Source organism: Sitodiplosis mosellana, unplaced genomic scaffold, assembly GCF_009176505.1.
Source record: "Sitodiplosis mosellana isolate CC-2019 unplaced genomic scaffold, AAFC_SMos_1.0 Smas_scaffold_6226, whole genome shotgun sequence".
Taxonomy (NCBI): Eukaryota; Metazoa; Arthropoda; class Insecta; order Diptera; family Cecidomyiidae; genus Sitodiplosis; species Sitodiplosis mosellana.
In genome coordinates, this window is record NW_022601467.1 from 70,260 (window position 1) to 89,453 (window position 19,194).

A 19,194-nucleotide genomic window follows, 5' to 3' on the forward strand; every position below is an offset into this window, starting at 1 on the left:
AATACACTTGAATTTTTAGTATTATTCTACTCTATTGCTAATTGCCAGGAGATGAATTAAGTTGAATTCATATCTCTTTCACATTGATAAATCATTGCTTTAATCGAAGTGCCACTCGACGCACAGCAGCTGGCTCAATGCCATTATCAAGCACACATTCATACATTCCCTCATCGGAAGATTCAAACTTTTCGATTCGCAATTATTATAATAATTAATATTAGATTTTGCAAATTCTGTACCATTTGGTAGTTTCCATTTGCTTTGCACTGGTGGTAATGCATTCCCTGTATAGTTAACGCTTAGCGAATCTCCATGTTTGACGTGAATATCTAAGTAAGACATATTGAAAGTAAAACCATTTAGTGGAAATCAACTTGAATTCATGAAAACGTTACCATCATTATCCGTTTCCTGAAGTATCGGTTAATTGTGTTGACGCTGATTTTGTTACGCTATCTTCAGTTGCAAGACATATGTAATTACCAGAATGTTCTATCGTCAAGTAAGAAACGATCAAATTATTTCCAGCTAACTAAATTGAAATCAAATAGTGCATACAGTAGGTAAATTGTTTTTGTGAATCAATAAGTGAAATCAACAGCTCGGTAACATACCTTGTTCAGTTCATACCTCAATCGAGAGAGCGTAGCTAAATAAAAATGCGAATGATTTTTGTGCTGTACATATTCTGACTCCGAATTTGCTATTTCAACAGTAAAATAGAGTGGAACTTCTTGTCTAGCCCACCCTCTATCGATTGAAGTAAGCGCTAAGTTAGTATAAATTTAATATAAAACAAACAATTAAGCAATTTACCTTGTACGTATTGTCATCGATATTAATTTTAGTGTCATTAAGATACCAATTTATGTTCAGTGTTGATGTTGGTTCCACCGAAATAGAGCACAGAATTTTGAGCTGTGATTGATTCTCTTTTCCAACATACTCTGTCTTTGGAATGGTCACCGTGAACACTTTTTCAATGACAATCGGCGGTGGGACCCAAGTTACTTCAACACTAACATTTTGATTTGAAGAACCAAACATATTTGTAGCAATGCATGAGTATTGTCCACTATCCTCTAAGACAGCTGATTCAATTTTATGCGATAGATTCTACAACGAACCACTGTATTGGAATAACAATAAAATTTATCATATATTCAACAACGAAAAGATGTCAATATTAGTAAAGATATTTACTTCGATTGTAACTCTCTTTTTAACAGCTGATCTCCATGCTGTATGCTGACTTTAAACGGTACTAAAGAATGAACCATATACTTCAGCAGCAAAAATTCACCTTCGTTAATATTCAAATTGGTTGCATTTAGAAATACATCTGGTGGAGGTCCGTTCAATTTTCGTAATGTTGTAGATATCATCCTATTTATCTGAATTCCGTTTTCGTTGTAGCCATTTATCTTAAAATCACACAGTTCAATTCATTCGCAATGGTAATGTTAATGGTATGGAGAATGACGAATCGTTATTTTTTTTATTTCTAACCGAAATTTTAAAATCCTCTTCAGGCGACTCAAATGGATCTGTTTCATATGAATATTTGGCCAGGTTTAATATTTTATCCGCATTTAATGGTAAAACAACTGGTTTCGATTGGTGTGCAGTAGCTAGTAAGTGTACTTCACTTAGATTGTCTTATTCATTCGGAACGATTGTCAGAACATTTTGCGTTCCTAAATGTTGATAAATATGTAAAAAAAATCACATCTGAAAATCTGCATTAACTGCAATGGAAAGAAGTGTGTATCTAACATATAATTTGGTGGTTGAACCGGTCCAGCGGAGAATCCATATGAAAATGACAGTGAGCTGTCGGCAGTTATGCGAACTGAGTGTGCACTCTTTGACATCACATCAATCACCCATGTGCCGTTAGGTGGACTTTCAATGGTGTAGGCTTTAACATTTGTTAAATTTACCGTTTCGTTAGCATTTTCAACAATCTTACCATCGAGGCGATAAATACACATTTTTGCCTCTTCGCCAGAAATTATAAGCTCAAGTTTTTTTACGGTTTGGTCGACCGAAAAATCCTAACGACATGCATCTGCTTCAGATACATAACAAGATGTTAATAAAACGTGATGGTTGTCTAATTTTGCACTAAATTCACTCAGAATCGGTTCAATTCTATCAGCTCTAATATCATGCACACGGCCGTTACTGATTTGCGTTAAACGTTCGTATTTTTTATACTTTTCATTTGATTTATTGTCACAGTAGCCCGTTTATAGGATTGACATCTGAAATGAACAAATGCAATAGCAATAACTTTTGGTTCTGATTTTCTTCAAACGCATTCTGGCGTAAATTGCATACAGTGACCTGTTTTCTCTGTATAAGTTCTTCTACTTCATATTCTAACCAGTAATCATTGGCTGATGCATCGGTGAATACGAGCACATTAGAGTTTGGAAGTGCATGTTCCAGTCCTACGATTATCGCACTGAGTGTACTCTCCGGGCAATCGTCTCCGCCATGGAGATGCACATCTCCAAAGTGGAAATGTGCATCTTAAAAAAGTAAAATTTTGAGGGTCTATCATATTTTAGCAGCCCAAAGCAGTGATTAAGTTTAATTTGGACCTTTGTTGCCTGCGCAATTTATATATGAATGGTTTGGAGCGAAAATGTAATACAAAAAAATTGAGCGGAAAAATGTCGATGATGAATGAGCGAAAAAGGAATAGCTATATAGTAAACTGTAAAGTAAACTATAGTGAACTATATATAGTTATCCCTTTTCATTTGACATTTTTTCGCTCAACTTTTCTGTATTACATTTTCGCTCCAAAACATTCATATTGTAATCAAATTGGGCCTTAGTCGTATTTATACAAGGTTTCCTTTGATTATTCTCATCATTCAGCCCAATAGATTCATTTACTTACATTTTTCAACAGTTTCCAAAAGACTTTGTGCATAAAGACCGAGATAAAGACATTGTGCAAGCGTATTCAAAGTGTTTCCAATCTATTTTGCCATACAAAAAGATAATGAATTGTGGAAAATATATTCGATTTTTCGTACATTTATTATTCGTTTCATTTACATTTATAAGTAATGTCTTGATTTATCACACAATTAAGTAATCGAGTCACTTGACAGTTTGCGGTGACTTTTTGGAATGATACACATTAAAAACCTATAACCTATAAGGATATTATCATTTATATGCAACGTATTTCGGCATTTCGCTTTCAACTTACAATTATTGGTTCAAATAACAAATTTCGCACAATTTTCACATAAATCATAAATTAAATATTTTATTTGTTTTTTTTTCCTATTTATTCGTTATCTATTATTTCTAATTCACATCACTGACTTGAGAAGCTCTACAAAATGAACATTGAAGTTGTGATTGCCTTTCGGCAAAATCACACATTCAAATCGGACATCATTTTACGAATGTCTGTGAGTGAACCATACGTATCGAAGTCATCCAGATGACGCCGCTGTGGAACTATATTTTGTGGTCGCGGCAATGCGAGTGGTACAGGAAGAAGTTCAGGCATTACCTAATAATTTAAATTTAAAAACATAAATTTATAAAATTATTTATTTTTTTACATTTTTTATCTTCAGGAGGATTACCGAATGATGTGTTATCAGTGCTCGAAGTGATGAAAACTCTTTTGTGAAACCCTGTAAAAAACAACGAAAACGGTACGTGTAAACATATTTTCAAATCGACTGTAATGATGGGTGATTACCTTGATTTTATAGCCACGTGAAGTTCTCAAAATGAGATAATGTGACACCTTTGGTGCAGGTGGTGGAACACGCAGCGATAAAGCAAAACATCCTGGTTTTGTGCTACTCTGGCGAACAAGGAAGGCACCGGGACTTTGACGACTAAGCACTTCTAGTGAAATTTCACGTGGAATACCAGCTTGAAACCAGGCAGCACCTTTCAATTCATTCTGTTCGACAATGCTAAGACCTTCAATTCGTTTATGACTTGGTCCAAATATTTTTGGGCTTGAATTGGCTAAAATAATTTGAAGAAGAAAAAAACAAAGAATTATTTTAATATAAAAAGCATCAATGGGCAAACTCTTATCTACTTCTAGTACAATACATATCATCTTAAATTTCAATTTTAATATCGTTTGGAGCAATAAATCGCTTGCATTCTTACTATCTTGTTTTCACTCAACGCCGGAATATGAATAATGCAACGAGAAATATGGAAATGTGGAGAAAGAGTTTCATTTAATAGCAAACATTGGACATTTGAACCATCGCTTGACCCTGTATCACTCGTCATTTGGACCATATAATATCCGATGTATTTGTACATACAGTCAATTTACAAGTTTTTGAGTAATTTTCCCTTCTTCTTTCACTTCTTATCGTATGTTACAAGCTATATTTATTCACATTTGAATGTAAAGAATTTTGAACTTTGTTTCCGGTCTCAAATATTCGGCTCCTCATAGACTCGTTCAATCAAACTAAATTTTAAATTATTAAATCTTGTGTCTTATCGAACTTCACATTCACAGAAGAGTATCTATGTAAAATATGAAAAAAATTAGAAAAACATAAATTACTCAAGAAGACATAAAGAAAGATGGCTTCTGAAAAATTATTTACATGAGGAAATAGTGACCTTTCGTAATTGTATAGGATTTTTAATTAGCCAATTTTTCGTACTCTGCAATGTTCACATTGTGAATTATTTCCTTTTTTCCTTATTTCCGTTTTGCATTCATCCATTTCAATTCCATGCAATGCATATACACACACACTCAAAAATGTCTCTGAGTGTTTAAAAACCAAATGGTCAACTCTCGATTTAGTAGGACTACTGGTTTCTACTTTAAGCAGAAAAGTAAACTACTTACCACTACTGGTTTCTCGGAGAAAATGTTTCTTCAAATCGAATTCACATGTATCTTTATAGCTTTTGTCTAAAACCGATGTTAAAGATTTACGGCACGAGTCGCCAAATTTACTAGAGATAATTTTATCGGGATCGCAAATTCCCTCATTGACATAACCATCGGATATTATTGTGTGCATTGAACCAGACGTTGGAGATGGTGTGTTCAATACTAGCGGTCGACTTTCTTCCGATGTGCGCAATAGACCCATGGCAATACGTTTTACCTATTAAAACAGTGGACAAAAAACAAACTCATAAAAAACGGCATCGGATATTATCGGTTGACTAAGATTTCGAATACGAAGCCACTACACATGCAAACTGTTGAACATTCCCTGTTGAAAATGGGCATTTTGGTTTTCATTTCTTTTTCTTTTTCAAATTGGGAATGTTTTTTAAAGCCTAATTTTTATACACACCAGAGGGGGCTTATCGACCAATCTTCTGCAATTATTCAGTTCTGTTGGAGAATTATCCTCTTCAGAGCTCGCCGATCTTGACGCAATATTTTGTATGTTTGTGATTTCACAGCTTTAAAGAATAAACAAATAATGTTATGTTATTGAAAGTGATTGCAAAAATTGTATAGTGCAGATTCTTATCACGACCATGACGTGGTGTTTTAGATACGAGATTTGCATCTAGATAAGATACAGATTAATTCAAGTTTTTAAAAATCCATCTAGATTTAGGTATAACGTAAACCATCCAAATTGTAACATAGTCTCAAAATAAACCACTTTTCTAAAAAAATACAAATAAGTCATATATTCATATCGGAAGATTTTTTCATGTTCTTCTCAAATATGATATAAAAACAACAGTTTTCCTTCAAAGTTTTGCAGAAAATTAGTCTATTTGTTCAATTGTTACAATTTAGACTATGTTACAATTTGGATGGTTTACGATAGATGTATCTACATTCTACAAAAAATATCTAGATGCTATCTATTCCTATATCTATCTAAAAAAAATATTAGATAAAACTTGGAAAAAAATATTTCAAAAATGTTGGTGTAATGTAATGCTACCAAAAAATTCGAGTGTCGGAAGCAAATTCTTGTTTACACATATAGAAAGAGGAAGTCCCAAGGAAGTTTTCTATCTGATCAGATTTCCCGGAAAAGTCACTGGAGCCAAAATATGGCCTCATATATAAATTTAGGGTCATTTTCAGTACATTTTATTTTTACAAATTCTTCCATATTTCCCGAGTTTTCCAAGATTTTCCAACCATTTTCATTTTATGAATGTACGATCGTAAGCTGAAAACGAATTCAAGAAAATTTCCCGGAAAATTGCAAATCCTGGAAAATTTTCCGAAAATGAACATATCGCTATAAAAAGAAAATGGAAAATCGGGGAAAATTGTGAGAAGTCCCATTCGATCGGGCGGAAAATTTGATGGGGATGAAATCCAGCCGTTTCCGTGATATTGCGAAAAAACTGGCTTTGGTACTGGATTTTCCAGTATACTGGTAGAAAATAGTTGGTAGCTTTAGTGTAATGACAGATCAAAATAAAACGAATTACGTACGTAATCCAAACTTTTCCGCTCCGCAGCAATTTAGTTTACCTCCCGCTTAATGTTTGACCAAAATTTCAATGAGACCTTTTTTCATAGCACTTTTGACCTTGAAAAATAACTATTTCGACCATTTTCCATAAAAGTGTCATTTTCGAAGAGAATTTCGAAAATTTCAAGAAATGTCGATTTTGGACCAAATTGATGGGCAACATCAAGTATTCGGTTGTTCACAGACTCCCAATATTTTTGCAAAAAACATAAGTTTGCCTTGACCAAAACCCTGAAAAATGGCTTTTTTGGTGATTTTTCATACAAAAGTGTATAGATTTACATTTTTGATATGTTATTAATATGTTAATAACCAAAATATCGGAAAATTTCTAATAACTCAAACATAACATATTATTAGATTAATAAGATTCTACGATATTATTAACATATTATCTTATTATTAATAAGATCGCCATTTTATTAAAAAGTTAATAAGATCCATCTTATTATTAATAAAATAATCTTATTAAAATATTAATAAGAAAATCGGATTTTATTAACCAATTTTCAAAAGACATTTTGAAGTAAAGTTTCATACTAAAATCATATCATATATCGTCAAACGACGAAATATTGAAGAAAAATGCATCTGACGATATTTGATATGTTTTTAGTATGAAACTTTTCTTCAAAATTTCTTTTGAAAATTGGTTAATAAAATCCGATTTTCTTATTAATATTTTAATAAGATTATCTTATTAATAATAAGATAATATGTTAATAATATCGTAGAATCTTATTAATCTAATAATATGTTATGTTTGAGTTATTAACGCCCCGTTAATAATATGTTAATAATTAATAACATTAGTATGTTAATGCCTGTAAATCTATACAAAAGTGTCATTTTACAAGCGTTTTCAGATCATGAGTCCGAGGCTGATAGTTCAAAATTGGTAGGTCAGAATGGGCTCAAATTTTAATGGGTTCTAAGTTCTAACATAAAAAACCTTTCTGCTTTTACAGATCCTAATTATCTGGTCAACTTTTTGAGATTTTGTGTTAATGAAAAACGTGCACGCGAACGCGAACGACGCCATACGCACATCGCTATTTTGCACATTTTTCATAGTAAAAAACATATTTTTGAGGGCAGATAGGTCTTGATCGATAGGATTTGTTCCCATCTACATTGCCTAGTGTACAGTTTTGTGCTAAAAACAGTTTGACGTGACTTTATAGTGGTCCAAAAGAGAAGGAGTCATGAAATTTTGGCTAGTAAAACCAATACTTCTCCTATACAAACAAAGTTTGCGGAAAAGTAATAAAAAACACATACTCCCTCATATTTCATTCTTACTTCTTACTAACCATCGTTTGTATCTAAAAATGTATTCATAAGCCAAAATTAATACAGCATCTAGATGTAGATAAAGATATTTCATTTTTTATTTAAGTTTTTAGATACAGATATAGATACGTATCTATGAGAAACATCATTATGATGTGGCAATGACATTTATTTGCATCTTCTGCTGTTACATCATGTAACTTACATGTATCAATGGAATTATTTTATAAATTGGCGCATTTAACTTACGTTGGACTTGCTTTGGCGAATAAATGTGGAGGTCGTTTATGATTGGGTGAATCTTGATGATGATGATCTGGAGCAGTTGCTGTCGTCGCTCTCTCGACTCGTATGCTAATATTCTGCATGCCGTTGAATTTATTATCGCTCTTATTTTGTTGTCCGTCGTGCTTATTGCCCTCTGTTGACTTTACTCGGGTTTTATCGATATTTTTAGCATTACTGCTGTTGCACTGATGTTGCGATTAAAATGTGGCAGCAAACGAATAAGAAACGAAAAACCAAATCAAAACTGTTAAAACTATTTGTACAAATAAAGCTGAATGGCATGACTACAGACAAAATATTCATTCCATAAGTGGATTTGAAATATATCTATAAATAAAGAGAATCGGTCACAGAGTCGAAAAGTTTTAATGTACATCGCGAAGAAAAATGTTCATTGCTGGTGCCGCACAAAATCCGATTGTGATCATCTTAATCCATGATGGACAATATCCTAATAACCCGTCGCTATGGGCACTGGGGACATGCCACAATTCACAATGTCTGTTGACATTAACTGGTTCTTTTTTTTGCGGCAAACATTTATGAAGCAATGACGCATTTGAAGGGGTTCTACACTCTATAGAAATGAAGATATTGTCGGGGACACACAATCAGACGATGCAAGAATATGGAGAAATAAACTCACCTCAAAGTAAATAGGCTCTTCTTGGCTGATGCTTTTGATTTTTTTAAATTTCCGTTCGTCTAATAAACCCTTCATGAATTTGTAAACGGCCCGCTTACACTTGCGCTTAAAGTCTTTGTGCTGGTTTTTCGGCCCTGTGCTATATGGTAAATATGTTTGTTGTTGATGTTGATGTTCGGCTACTTGTTTTTGCTGATGTTTACAGTCAAACGATGCATTCGAGTTTTTCGCAATGAAATTTCGTAACTGGGATACATAAAAATCAGAGGCTACATCACACCGACCATTCGCATCGACAGCAATGTTATGAGTTTTGACACTTTTTGCGCCAAACACATTCCGAATCTTCTGAAACGAAACAGAAAGCGAAAAGAGAAATGTAATAATGGAACCGGAATGAAAACTATCTTTCCTTTAACAAAATAATCATTTTGCTTAAATAAAATGGCCCAGGGTATGTTTTTTTGTTACCAGCAACTGAATCAGTAGCTGGGGCAATGAACAGTTTTTGTACTGTGTTGTGTACTGGTTTGCCATTCTTTCGAGCGGTTCGTCTAAAACTAGCTAAAATCTTGATAAAATAATAATTTGTTTTCCAAACACTCTCGACCATGATACATATCAGAGTGTAAATAAGGAATCGGCAGTGTGACACGGAGTGTGAGCGTGTTTGTTGTTGTTGTTGTGTGTGTGGGCTTGCAATTCCTGATTCATCTAACTAATTTTAGCTCCTTTTTATGACACACTTCAAACTGTAAATATTTTTCTACCATCAGCAAATAAATTACTTTCGCACGCATTCGATTCACATGTACAAAGCACACTCACAATCACAATGGTGTATGTCATTGTCAGAAAGGGGTAAATGAGAGTTGTATAATTGGCAGTTAGTAGACGGTGTTACTAATGCAATTTTGTGTAACATTACAAATTCTATATTCATCTACAAAGAGACTAGAGTGGAATAGAATACAATTTTTTTTTTTCGCAAACTTATTTTATTCCTTTATATTCATTCATCTGGTTCGTTTGTCGTTTCGCTTGTCGGCGCTGCTACCGTCACCGCCGTCGATGTCACCATTGCCACCGGCATTGCTGTCGTCGTTGCATTATGGCTGGCTCATTCTCAGCCATAGACGCATAAAATGTGTTATCGAATATCTTTTCATGGGAATATCAGAAGTTTATGTGTGTTTATGCGGTATGTGGTATGTGGTATGTTCCAAAGCATATATGATAACGTTGAGAGAAGCAGTTCCAACAGGCGACCGAATAGATGAAAAGCGGGCACTTTGCTATCGGTACATTGCCAGTACATTTCATGAATATACAAAACAGTTGGGCTTATGCTGTAAAACACTTTATAATGTATTTTATGTGCACTTTTTTTTTGCTCTATCGTGCTACCGAGATATTTTGTACGTTTGTAACGTATGATTTTTTGCACGTTCTTTCATTTGCTTTTTGTTCTATTCACTTGTGCGGATATTTTGTGTGTTGTTTTTTCCTCCTATTCTTCTTCTTCTTCTTCTTCTTTTGTCGCCTCTTTTGCTTTTTTTTCTGCATCTTGTTTGTGATTTTACGTAAATATTCGTCATGGGAAAAGCGGAAAATGTTCATTCTAATTTCCTGTTCAAGTTTGACTGTTTGCTTGTGTGTAACAAAATTACGTTTAGCACTATAAATTTCGTTATAGCCCCAACAACATAGAACTGTGTTATGTGTATGTGCAATCCAGTACAAACGGCGAAAGATAGCATTTATTCAATTTCATCGTTGTTATGCTCGCACTGAGAACGAGAGAGAATAAGAGCGATGTCAATGCAGGAATGTCGGGTTAGACTGATGAGATTGGTACTGAAACGAGCTGTTTAAATACAGCGCGCACATGGACTGGCATAGAGCATTGGCAACGGCATCGGCATCGGCACCAGCACCAGCATCAGCACCATCTCATCATAATCTGTAACAAAGGCGCGCACGGAAACGAATCGAACGCGACAAGTGCCAGAAAGAAGTGTAAAATTGTCTTTGTAGGAGAAACTTCACTTTTATTATACTGTTGAGCGCTATTTAATCAATATAGATGACAAGAAGAAGAACTGGAACAGAGAGACATATGGATATGGGTATAAAGGAAATTGTGTGACACGTAAAGATAACACAAAACTGCAAAGAGCTGAATTACAATACTTGAACACAGACTGCCTCTCGACTTACTCCCAATGTAGAATCAAACTTTTTTTTTACTCCACAACCCATTTCCATATCCGATTCAATTCTGTTAAAATTACAACTAGATTGGTGCTCAAAGCAACGGACATTCATTTACACTCATTTCAAATTGCAGCTCTCAATAGAAACAGCGAATAATATGGTGCAACTGCAACTCAATAGAATTCTATAATGAAAACTTTTGCATTTCACTGTGCTTTTTTTTTGCTCTCAATTCTTTTTTATTGCTAAAATAATTACAATATCAATCACATAATTACCCCAGCAATGAAAGCGCCATTTTCAACTTAGCACAATTCTGATGGCAAATCGCAATATTTTGGCAAAGTGAATTGTACAGAACCAATTCGTATAATTGAAACTCCATTTAAGTATTCCCCCCCCCCACCCCCGCCTTTAGTTTGTGCTCGAACTCGTACACAATATTTTATAATTGATCAATCGAATACAGTGAACACTTCGTAGGTTCGTTGAATTGAAATAAATATGAAACACGAATACAACTTAGAGAATTTCACAAAAAAAAAGAGAAATACTGACTGCTTGCAATTTTCAAGCATGTACTGTATTGTCTGTGTGTAGGTGTGTGTTTGTGTTCTTATAAAATAATTCATGTGAAATGATATGACATCTTCTCTTGCTTGAATGCGTTCGCATACAAAAAAATTGAGCCCGCTTCGATGCACTTTGTATTGTCCAGACTTCTCTGTTTCACAAATCAACGTGTTCAAAATTATCCCGAATGATAAATTGAATTTGAAATACCCTTGCAACAGTTTTCCCGACCATTTGCTTTGTTTTTATGCAACTGTGCATGCGAAACAACATTAAGAGCAATCATGCCAAATCAAAGTGAAAGAGTGAGAAAGAGGGAGAGAGAGAGAGAGGGATCAGAGAATGAAAGAAGTAAGTGTATGGAACGTGTTTCCAAAAATTTATGTGGTGCATACAATAAAATGCATGCATGATTCTGTTCAATGCTTTAGATTTATTAAATTTAAACCAAATGCCTTCAGAATATTCGAACCGATCGCACCATTGCAGCCGAAACATGAATTTCCTTTTCACACAGTTTTCCCGTGGTATCCACGACAACACCATCAACATATTGCTCTCGGCTGGAATTCTAAAACATTCCACCAAAATCGTGCGGAATTATACGTAAGACTATATTGAAGTGAAAGAGAGAGATTCCACTAATTTTCTGGATACCATCGGAATTATTAAGATAACTCAAGGAAAAGTGATAGTTATCGGAATGATTCCGGTGGTAACCAGAAAATTAGTGGAATCTCTCTCTTTCACTCCAATATAGTCGTACGTACAAAAAAAATAATTCCGCACGATTTTGGTGGAATGTCTTAGAATTCCAGCCCTGTGCTTAGCAGAATCGCACGCTTACACATTGCTCCAACCGGTTCGCAATAATAATTTTTCCTGCCATTGGCATTCGGGAAATTTTTAACGTTTACTCTTTTCTTTTCAGCTCAGCTTTCTTTCCCAGTTTGTACGTCGCTGGTGCATATATTCAATTTATACGCATGCAAACGCTTCTAATTATTTTCGACGAAATATGAATGAAATTTGTAACAAAAGGATGGCGTCTGTACGGAATTTATGGTAAAATGTTTATGTTCAAAACACGAACAACTCCAATTCCATATTGACATTTCCATGAGGAGGTGACTTTGCATTATTCATTTTTGTCTGATGCTTTTATATTTGACTAAAAAAACCATTTTAAATTAAATTTGATGAATTATGCGCTTCTTTTTGTTCTAGGATTGGTCAATTCCTCAACATGTGATTTGTGAAATATGATATACATTAAAAGTTGTCCAACCATGGTCATAATCATTCAATGTATTTACTTGCTTTGGTAGCTCTGAATCGAGTGAACTATGTGTGTGGTCAAATTTGAGTCCGTTTCGAAGGTATAATTAGCTCAGCGCGAATTCAATCTTCGTACTCCACCCCACGCTGCGAATGAATCAGTATTTGAGCGGATTATACCATTCAACCATATGAGAGCCTGATTTAAAAAATGGTTCATATTACTTTCTGCTTCTGCATATATTATGCCCGTGGAATTTCGAAAGAAGTGAAGAATTGAAAATAATAAAAATTCGTTCCAAATATTCAATTGTTTAATTCGATACAAATCAAGTATTTTATCAGGCTAGTCAAACCAATGTATGGAATTTCAGTGCAAATTTCTTAAATGAATCGGAAGAGGAAATATTTTACACGGCTAACAACAAAATGATGCAAGTGATTAGCGAATCGTTATAAACGACTACCGCCAACCGGCAAAAACGAATGTTGTCCGGATTAAAAATGAAATGTTCCTGTGTTTACAGTTTACATAACGCATGCTTTGATTTGACCATCGTATGAAGATTATTTGTGCAAATATATGGCTCGGACTATGACTGTGAACGGAAGCTTGAAATGAATATAATTCAATTAGCATTATTCGCCATCAAATTAATTCATTAATGTGTTCAAGTTTTAATTTGGTGTTTATATCAGCATGGCGAGCAGCAAAACCGCGAGACGATAAATTAATTGAAAAATGCCGAACTCATGTGTACAATGTACAAGTACATAGTCTCATTTATTGAGATAAATCACCGAATATCAATTTTAAATTGAATTTTTTTTTCGCCTCATAAAGCTATTACGGCACATGCATCTATTATAACGGTGAATATTAACTAATTGTTTATGCTCTCGGCGATAATTGTTGCAAGGTGATTTTTAAAGCAGAAGAGGAGAAATTGGTATCCTAAATGATAAAATGGATTGGGTGGGAATGGGCTACAGCTGTGGAGTCACTGGAGAGAAATTAATGGAATTAGAACGTTTTTATCCCATTAATTTTGTGTACTCACTGAATCGATTTTGAACGGGCCATTTCGTGTTTTTTTTTTTAAATTATTTTTATTGAATTTCTATTAACAGTGGGTGTTCTTCATTCCATACAAAACCAAACCATTCAGAGCTTAATCAGTATAATTTATATGCAAATGAGTTATAATAGAGTATAAACCAAAAAACGAATACATTTCATGGCATGCAGCGAACATTTCATTATTCATTGATTTATTGATTCTTCTCCTTCTTTATAAGTATAGTGCCAGGCCACACTATACGGAATCCAATGTGGCAAAGAAAGAAAGAAACAAGCTAGATAATAAATTATTCACTTCTAAACTTTGATGTCCATGCAAATTCCGCTACAATCTATTGTACAAATTGCTTTAAATTTGCATAGAAAGACTGTGTTCTTAAAGCGGCTATCATCATTTCAGCCATTTGTAGATCCGTTTGCTCATGCAAACGTGGTCAAATGTATGGAAAAAAAGAAGACATCCACGACCATATCGAATGGTAAGGCGCTAACGAAGTTCAAAGTATTCTTGTGAATTCAGATGAGTCGCACGCAATATTTTGCATAAGTTTTAGGTGCAAAATAAAAATGAAAATTATATAAATAATTTAATCAAATCAATGGCACATTAAATGGAATTTCTGGATGTGCATTTGACGTATCCAAAAAAAAAGCATAATTTAATTTATTCGGACTTTGGGGGGAGAAAGTCATCATGGGAAAAAGCGTTTTTATTGTTTTCTTTCTTTTTATTCATGAATGAATTCAGTGGTGTCCCTCCAAAAAAGCACATCAAGTGCTCGTGGATTGTCGTGGTGACGACAATAAAGTTGAGCTCGAATTAAAAATTCAAATAATTTAATTAAAGTAAAATTGCTCCCGCTTACGATACGTCTTTTTGCGATACTGTAGCTTTTGCAATACGATGACTTGATGTGGAGTACTCCGCCAGATACGCTACGATAAATGTGATATATACATCGAGGGTTGAACCAAAATACCGTAGTATTTTTATATGATACCGAAATAAAAATAGATTCTGATTACGTATGGAATACATATTGTAAATGGGTGCAAAAAATAGAACCGAAGAAAATAATCATTCTCATCGGCCTGATTGCCTGGTCATGTGAATTGAAGCTTCATTACATCATATAACTATACACACACATATATATATATAGATATACTCAAATCTTTGCCATCGTTGTTTTCCCCCAAAGTCAACGCTTTTCCTCGTGCATCCACAAAAAGTGACCATCAGACGAAACGTAAAAATATTCGAAAAGAAATGTGTACAGACTTTGTTCAGCAAATGATGTGAGTGCCAAGAAAAAAATTATGAAGAAAGCACAACTGTGGTAGATATGCATATGAACAAAGTGTTATTTATGTCTACTTCAGACATTTGAACACCAAACAGGCACAACACACATACCCACAAATACATACAATGAGCACTAGAGATATTTACAATTAAACTGATGCATGCGCAAATAATTCCGCAACGGCGAGAGACTACTGCGTAAATTACCTTATATAACTTATTATGATAATGATGAACAAATGACTGAATCGGAGCGCGCAGCGCACATACAGACTCAATCACTTGCAAAGCTTGAGGGAAATAATCTAGGGGAATATCACGCTTAAATTATTTCAAATATTTCAAAAAAATCCAATTTATCTCTAAGAATTTGTCGTATGAAATATGGTGGATATTTGTGAATACGGCGGAATATTGTGGATTTTTGTGATTATGAATGATATTTAAATGTATTTATTCGGATTTAATGCAAAACATCTCAAATATCTCCAAAATCCACAAAAATCTGATTTATTTATTCGAAATATCCGAAAATATGTCATACAATTGATGTTTATTTAAAATATCTCAAATATCTCACAAGATTCAGGAGCGTGATATTCCCCTAGGAAATAATAGCACGAAAAAAAAGGTCAAACTCAAAAGCACTGTGGGCAATTTCAATTCCAAAGTGAATATTGTGATAATGGTTTTGGGTCTCGCCCGCTCCCACTCTCATTTCACATCGCACGATCCTTATACGTATATTTTTTTCCGTTATGTTCTTGTTCGGTATCTATTTTCATTTTATTTGCCTTGAAATTGAACTTCATGCGATCCACAAAGGCTAATAAGAACGGTTACGAAATGGGAACAACGGTAAATGTCTGACAATGGATTTCCCTTGCAGAAAATCACTTTTCCTATTCGTGTGTAGCGCGCGCAATGAGGGCTTGAAGGAAAAGCGAAAGCACTCTCAATCAGATCACGGCCACGAAGTGTTCAGCACTTAAGTGTTTGAGAAAAGTGTTACAGTGACTAAAGGATAGATACGGAATTACGGACTCATCTCATTTCATCTCTCGCTCTACCTCCATCCATCCATCCATCCATCCATCCATCCGCCCACCCTCCCTTCTTCTCTTTTCCATACCGTTTTTCTGTTTATTTTCCCACTTTCCGTACACTTAACGATGATGGATTTTCGTTAATGTGCATCCAAAAGTGCTTTACCGTTACAATGTATGCATATTTTGTGTCGTGTTTTTTTTTCTCCTTCGCCTTTTGTTTCGACATATACTGTCGCTCTCATTCATTGTTCCAAATAACACATTAAAACATTTCGTTGTAAATATTTTATGAACAAACATTCGCGCTTGTTCCATTTATTTATTGTCATGACTTCATATACAGTTGGTTCCTACTGCTTCCATTGTATATGTCCTTCTACAAAGATAATAATCAGTTCTCCCAATTTTTTTTCTGCTTTCATCTGCTATTTTTTTGCACATAAATTATCTTAAACGGCTTTCCTCCACATTAACGTACATCTACTGCATATGCATGTGGTCTATCGAGGGAAAGAGAGAGGCAACACTACATTGATCATAGAATAAGTGAGACCACAACTTTCTGTTCAAGAAACTTGGTCGAAAATTCATTTTAATTTGCAATTTTCTCTCAACTCAACTTACAAGTTGCATGCTTGATGCTTTGCGATTGCGGTTGCTCTTCGCCAACGTTTTCCCGATTGAAATGGGATCTATTATGCATTTTTTTTTCCATTAAAATTTAATTAGCAGTAATGATTTCCCGTTTGATCGTGCATGAAAAACCAATTCAATTCGATTTCCTACCGTTATGTCGGCTCTAAATTGGTTTGAGATAATCCAAACACTCAAAATTTGCATACCTTTCAAGTGTACTGTATCGCAGACAAACCAATTAACATTCTATTCATACTAAGGTACGTTTTTCTTTACATCTTGACATCAAGCAAATTCAATGACCAACAATAGACTCAAGACTAGACGGAGCTGGACCGATATTTGTTAGGGTGTTTTTTTCAGTGCTCATTACTTAAACTGTTTGCATACGCACACTGCAAATAGTGAAGAGTACACATGAACAAATCATGTTACTCTGTTGCAAACTCTTAGAGATTGTTATTTTGTTATTTGGGTTCTTATAACATTCCGAATTTCCATGGGCTTTTATTATCGTTCTGTCGTTATCTTTACGTGCTTTCCTCTCGTTAAACTAGTTTATTTCTTTTGTATTATATTTCATTGCTGAAGACTTTAAGTAAAATGTAAATTTTCCAACTCTCCATCGTAACGAAATCTCCTTCTAGTTTACGGTGCAAAACAAGCAATTGCTGTGAAAAGCACGTCATGAAACACTCGAATGAACAGAAAAGTGTGCACAACCAAACGAGCTTCTGCTAACGACTGCTCTCAGAACATTTTCGAAATACAATGTAAACGAAAACCGCGGGTGATGTTTCACATCTTTGCCGTTATTGGATTTTTGTTCTTGGCGATTTTTATTTCCGCCCCAGTTGACTCAGCTTTGATTTGGGAAAATGCGACTCTTTTTTTTCGGCAAATAAACGGTGCAGAAGACGATGCAAAAAAAGCAATTATTGCACATTTAAAACTCTCTGAAAACTACAGGTAACAAACAGCATATGGCCACAGGAAGCAACATTGGTGAAAGAGAAAAGCAGAGACCAAAGAATACAGAACAATCTCGATGAAAAAAAAAACACACACTAAAAAGCATACTCTACAATGAAATTAAAACACATTTATTAACAAATTGAACTGGGTTGTCCACCGCACGTTTAGGATGAATACAATGCAACTGAGAATAGAAGCACAAATTCGGTTGATAGTCATGGCGGAAAGGGTACAATGCTATCACCGAACAATATATTAAATTTAAAAAAAAAAAATGCCGTGGCCTATCTTAAATGTCCATTTTGGACGAACAGCCGAATGTTCCGTTTACTGTGTTATAATTTAAAAAAGTACACAAATGGAAATCGAAATCTGCCCAACATAATTCTGTGTGCTGGTGTATTGTCGTTCCCATTTATACGCACATAAATAAGAATAGAGCTCAAAAACACTTTACCCTTTCTATCTTTTTTTGTGCTCTTGATGGGATTTTATATGTTTTTAATGTGCAATGTTTACTCTTCGTCGGAACGGAAAGCATTCTTTTCGTTGCGAAGATTATTCGCTACTCGTCCAGTAATTCCTATGGATTCGCAGATTCTCAAACGGTATTAATGGGAATAAATGTAGATTATATTTGTTTATGTGCACATTTCTTCTCTTTTCTTGTTGATTCAGTTTTGTTTCTTTCATTTGAACGTTTGCGTTCTCTCTCTCTCTCTCTCTCTCTCTCTCTCTCTCTCTCTCTCTCTCTCACCTTCGATTAATTTTCATTCATTGAACAAAGTAAAATCATACACAATTTTAGAGAAAAACAAATTTCGCTCCGCTCTGCGTTCTTGAGTTTTTAGTTACTTAATCTATTTTGTTGTTTCACAACAAACTATTTTTTGGCGCACTACATGAAATGTATTTCATCAAAGTAACTTTGAAGTAATATATAAGAAACAAATAAAATGTATGATACTAATGTATGATAAAATATAGTTTGGAAAAATAAAAAAATTGTATGTCAATCTTTTATGTATATATGAAGTGTTATATATTAAATCTTCATTTGTGCACCGGTTTTAAATCAAATAAAGAATATGAGCATATAATTCAAATTCACCAACATTTGTTTGAGTAGTCAAACTTGACCGAGAAAAAAAAGCAGATAAGTAGCTCTACATTTCATGTAGTGCTAAAAACATGATTTTTGGTACAAAATGCGGGTATAATGCTGCACAGTCATAAGCAAGCAAGCAAATTCCACTTCCCGTGCACAAAATTCAATTTACCTCTACTTTTGCATTCATGGTTGAAAAACCTTCTCAACACTTCCTGTTGGTTGTATTATTCGAATAATGGGCTGC

At 34.3% G+C, this 19,194-nt stretch overlaps 1 protein-coding gene and 1 long non-coding RNA gene across 5 annotated transcripts in view; one reads left to right on the plus strand and one right to left on the minus strand.

The window, feature by feature from the left end:
* Positions 1-4,169, plus strand: LOC129578976 (uncharacterized). 3 transcript variants are annotated; one of them, XR_008689180.1, is made up of 4 exons: positions 354-1,354; positions 1,420-1,472; positions 1,536-3,695; positions 3,756-4,169. It is a non-coding gene; the product is annotated as an uncharacterized LOC129578976 (long non-coding RNA). The 3 variants fall into 3 exon arrangements; XR_008689178.1 differs by having other exon boundaries at positions 1-1,472; XR_008689179.1 differs by having other exon boundaries at positions 354-1,460.
* Positions 3,407-19,194, minus strand: part of LOC129578973 (EGFR adapter protein-like) — a 26,352-nt gene continuing 10,564 nt past the window's right edge. Inside the window, exons 1-8 of one of the 2 annotated variants that reach the window (XM_055468386.1) lie at positions 9,196-9,330; positions 8,725-9,069; positions 8,040-8,263; positions 5,340-5,451; positions 4,880-5,144; positions 3,743-4,020; positions 3,624-3,674; positions 3,407-3,547 (exon numbers count right to left, since the gene is read on the minus strand). In XM_055468386.1, coding sequence (XP_055324361.1) covers positions 3,407-3,547; positions 3,624-3,674; positions 3,743-4,020; positions 4,880-5,144; positions 5,340-5,451; positions 8,040-8,263; positions 8,725-9,069; positions 9,196-9,261 — 1,482 coding nt within the window. In that variant the 5' untranslated portion in view covers positions 9,262-9,330. Of the gene's footprint in view, positions 3,548-3,623; positions 3,675-3,742; positions 4,021-4,879; positions 5,145-5,339; positions 5,452-8,039; positions 8,264-8,724; positions 9,073-9,195; positions 9,331-19,194 lie in introns of those variants that run through there. The other variant, XM_055468387.1, reaches the window with a different exon arrangement.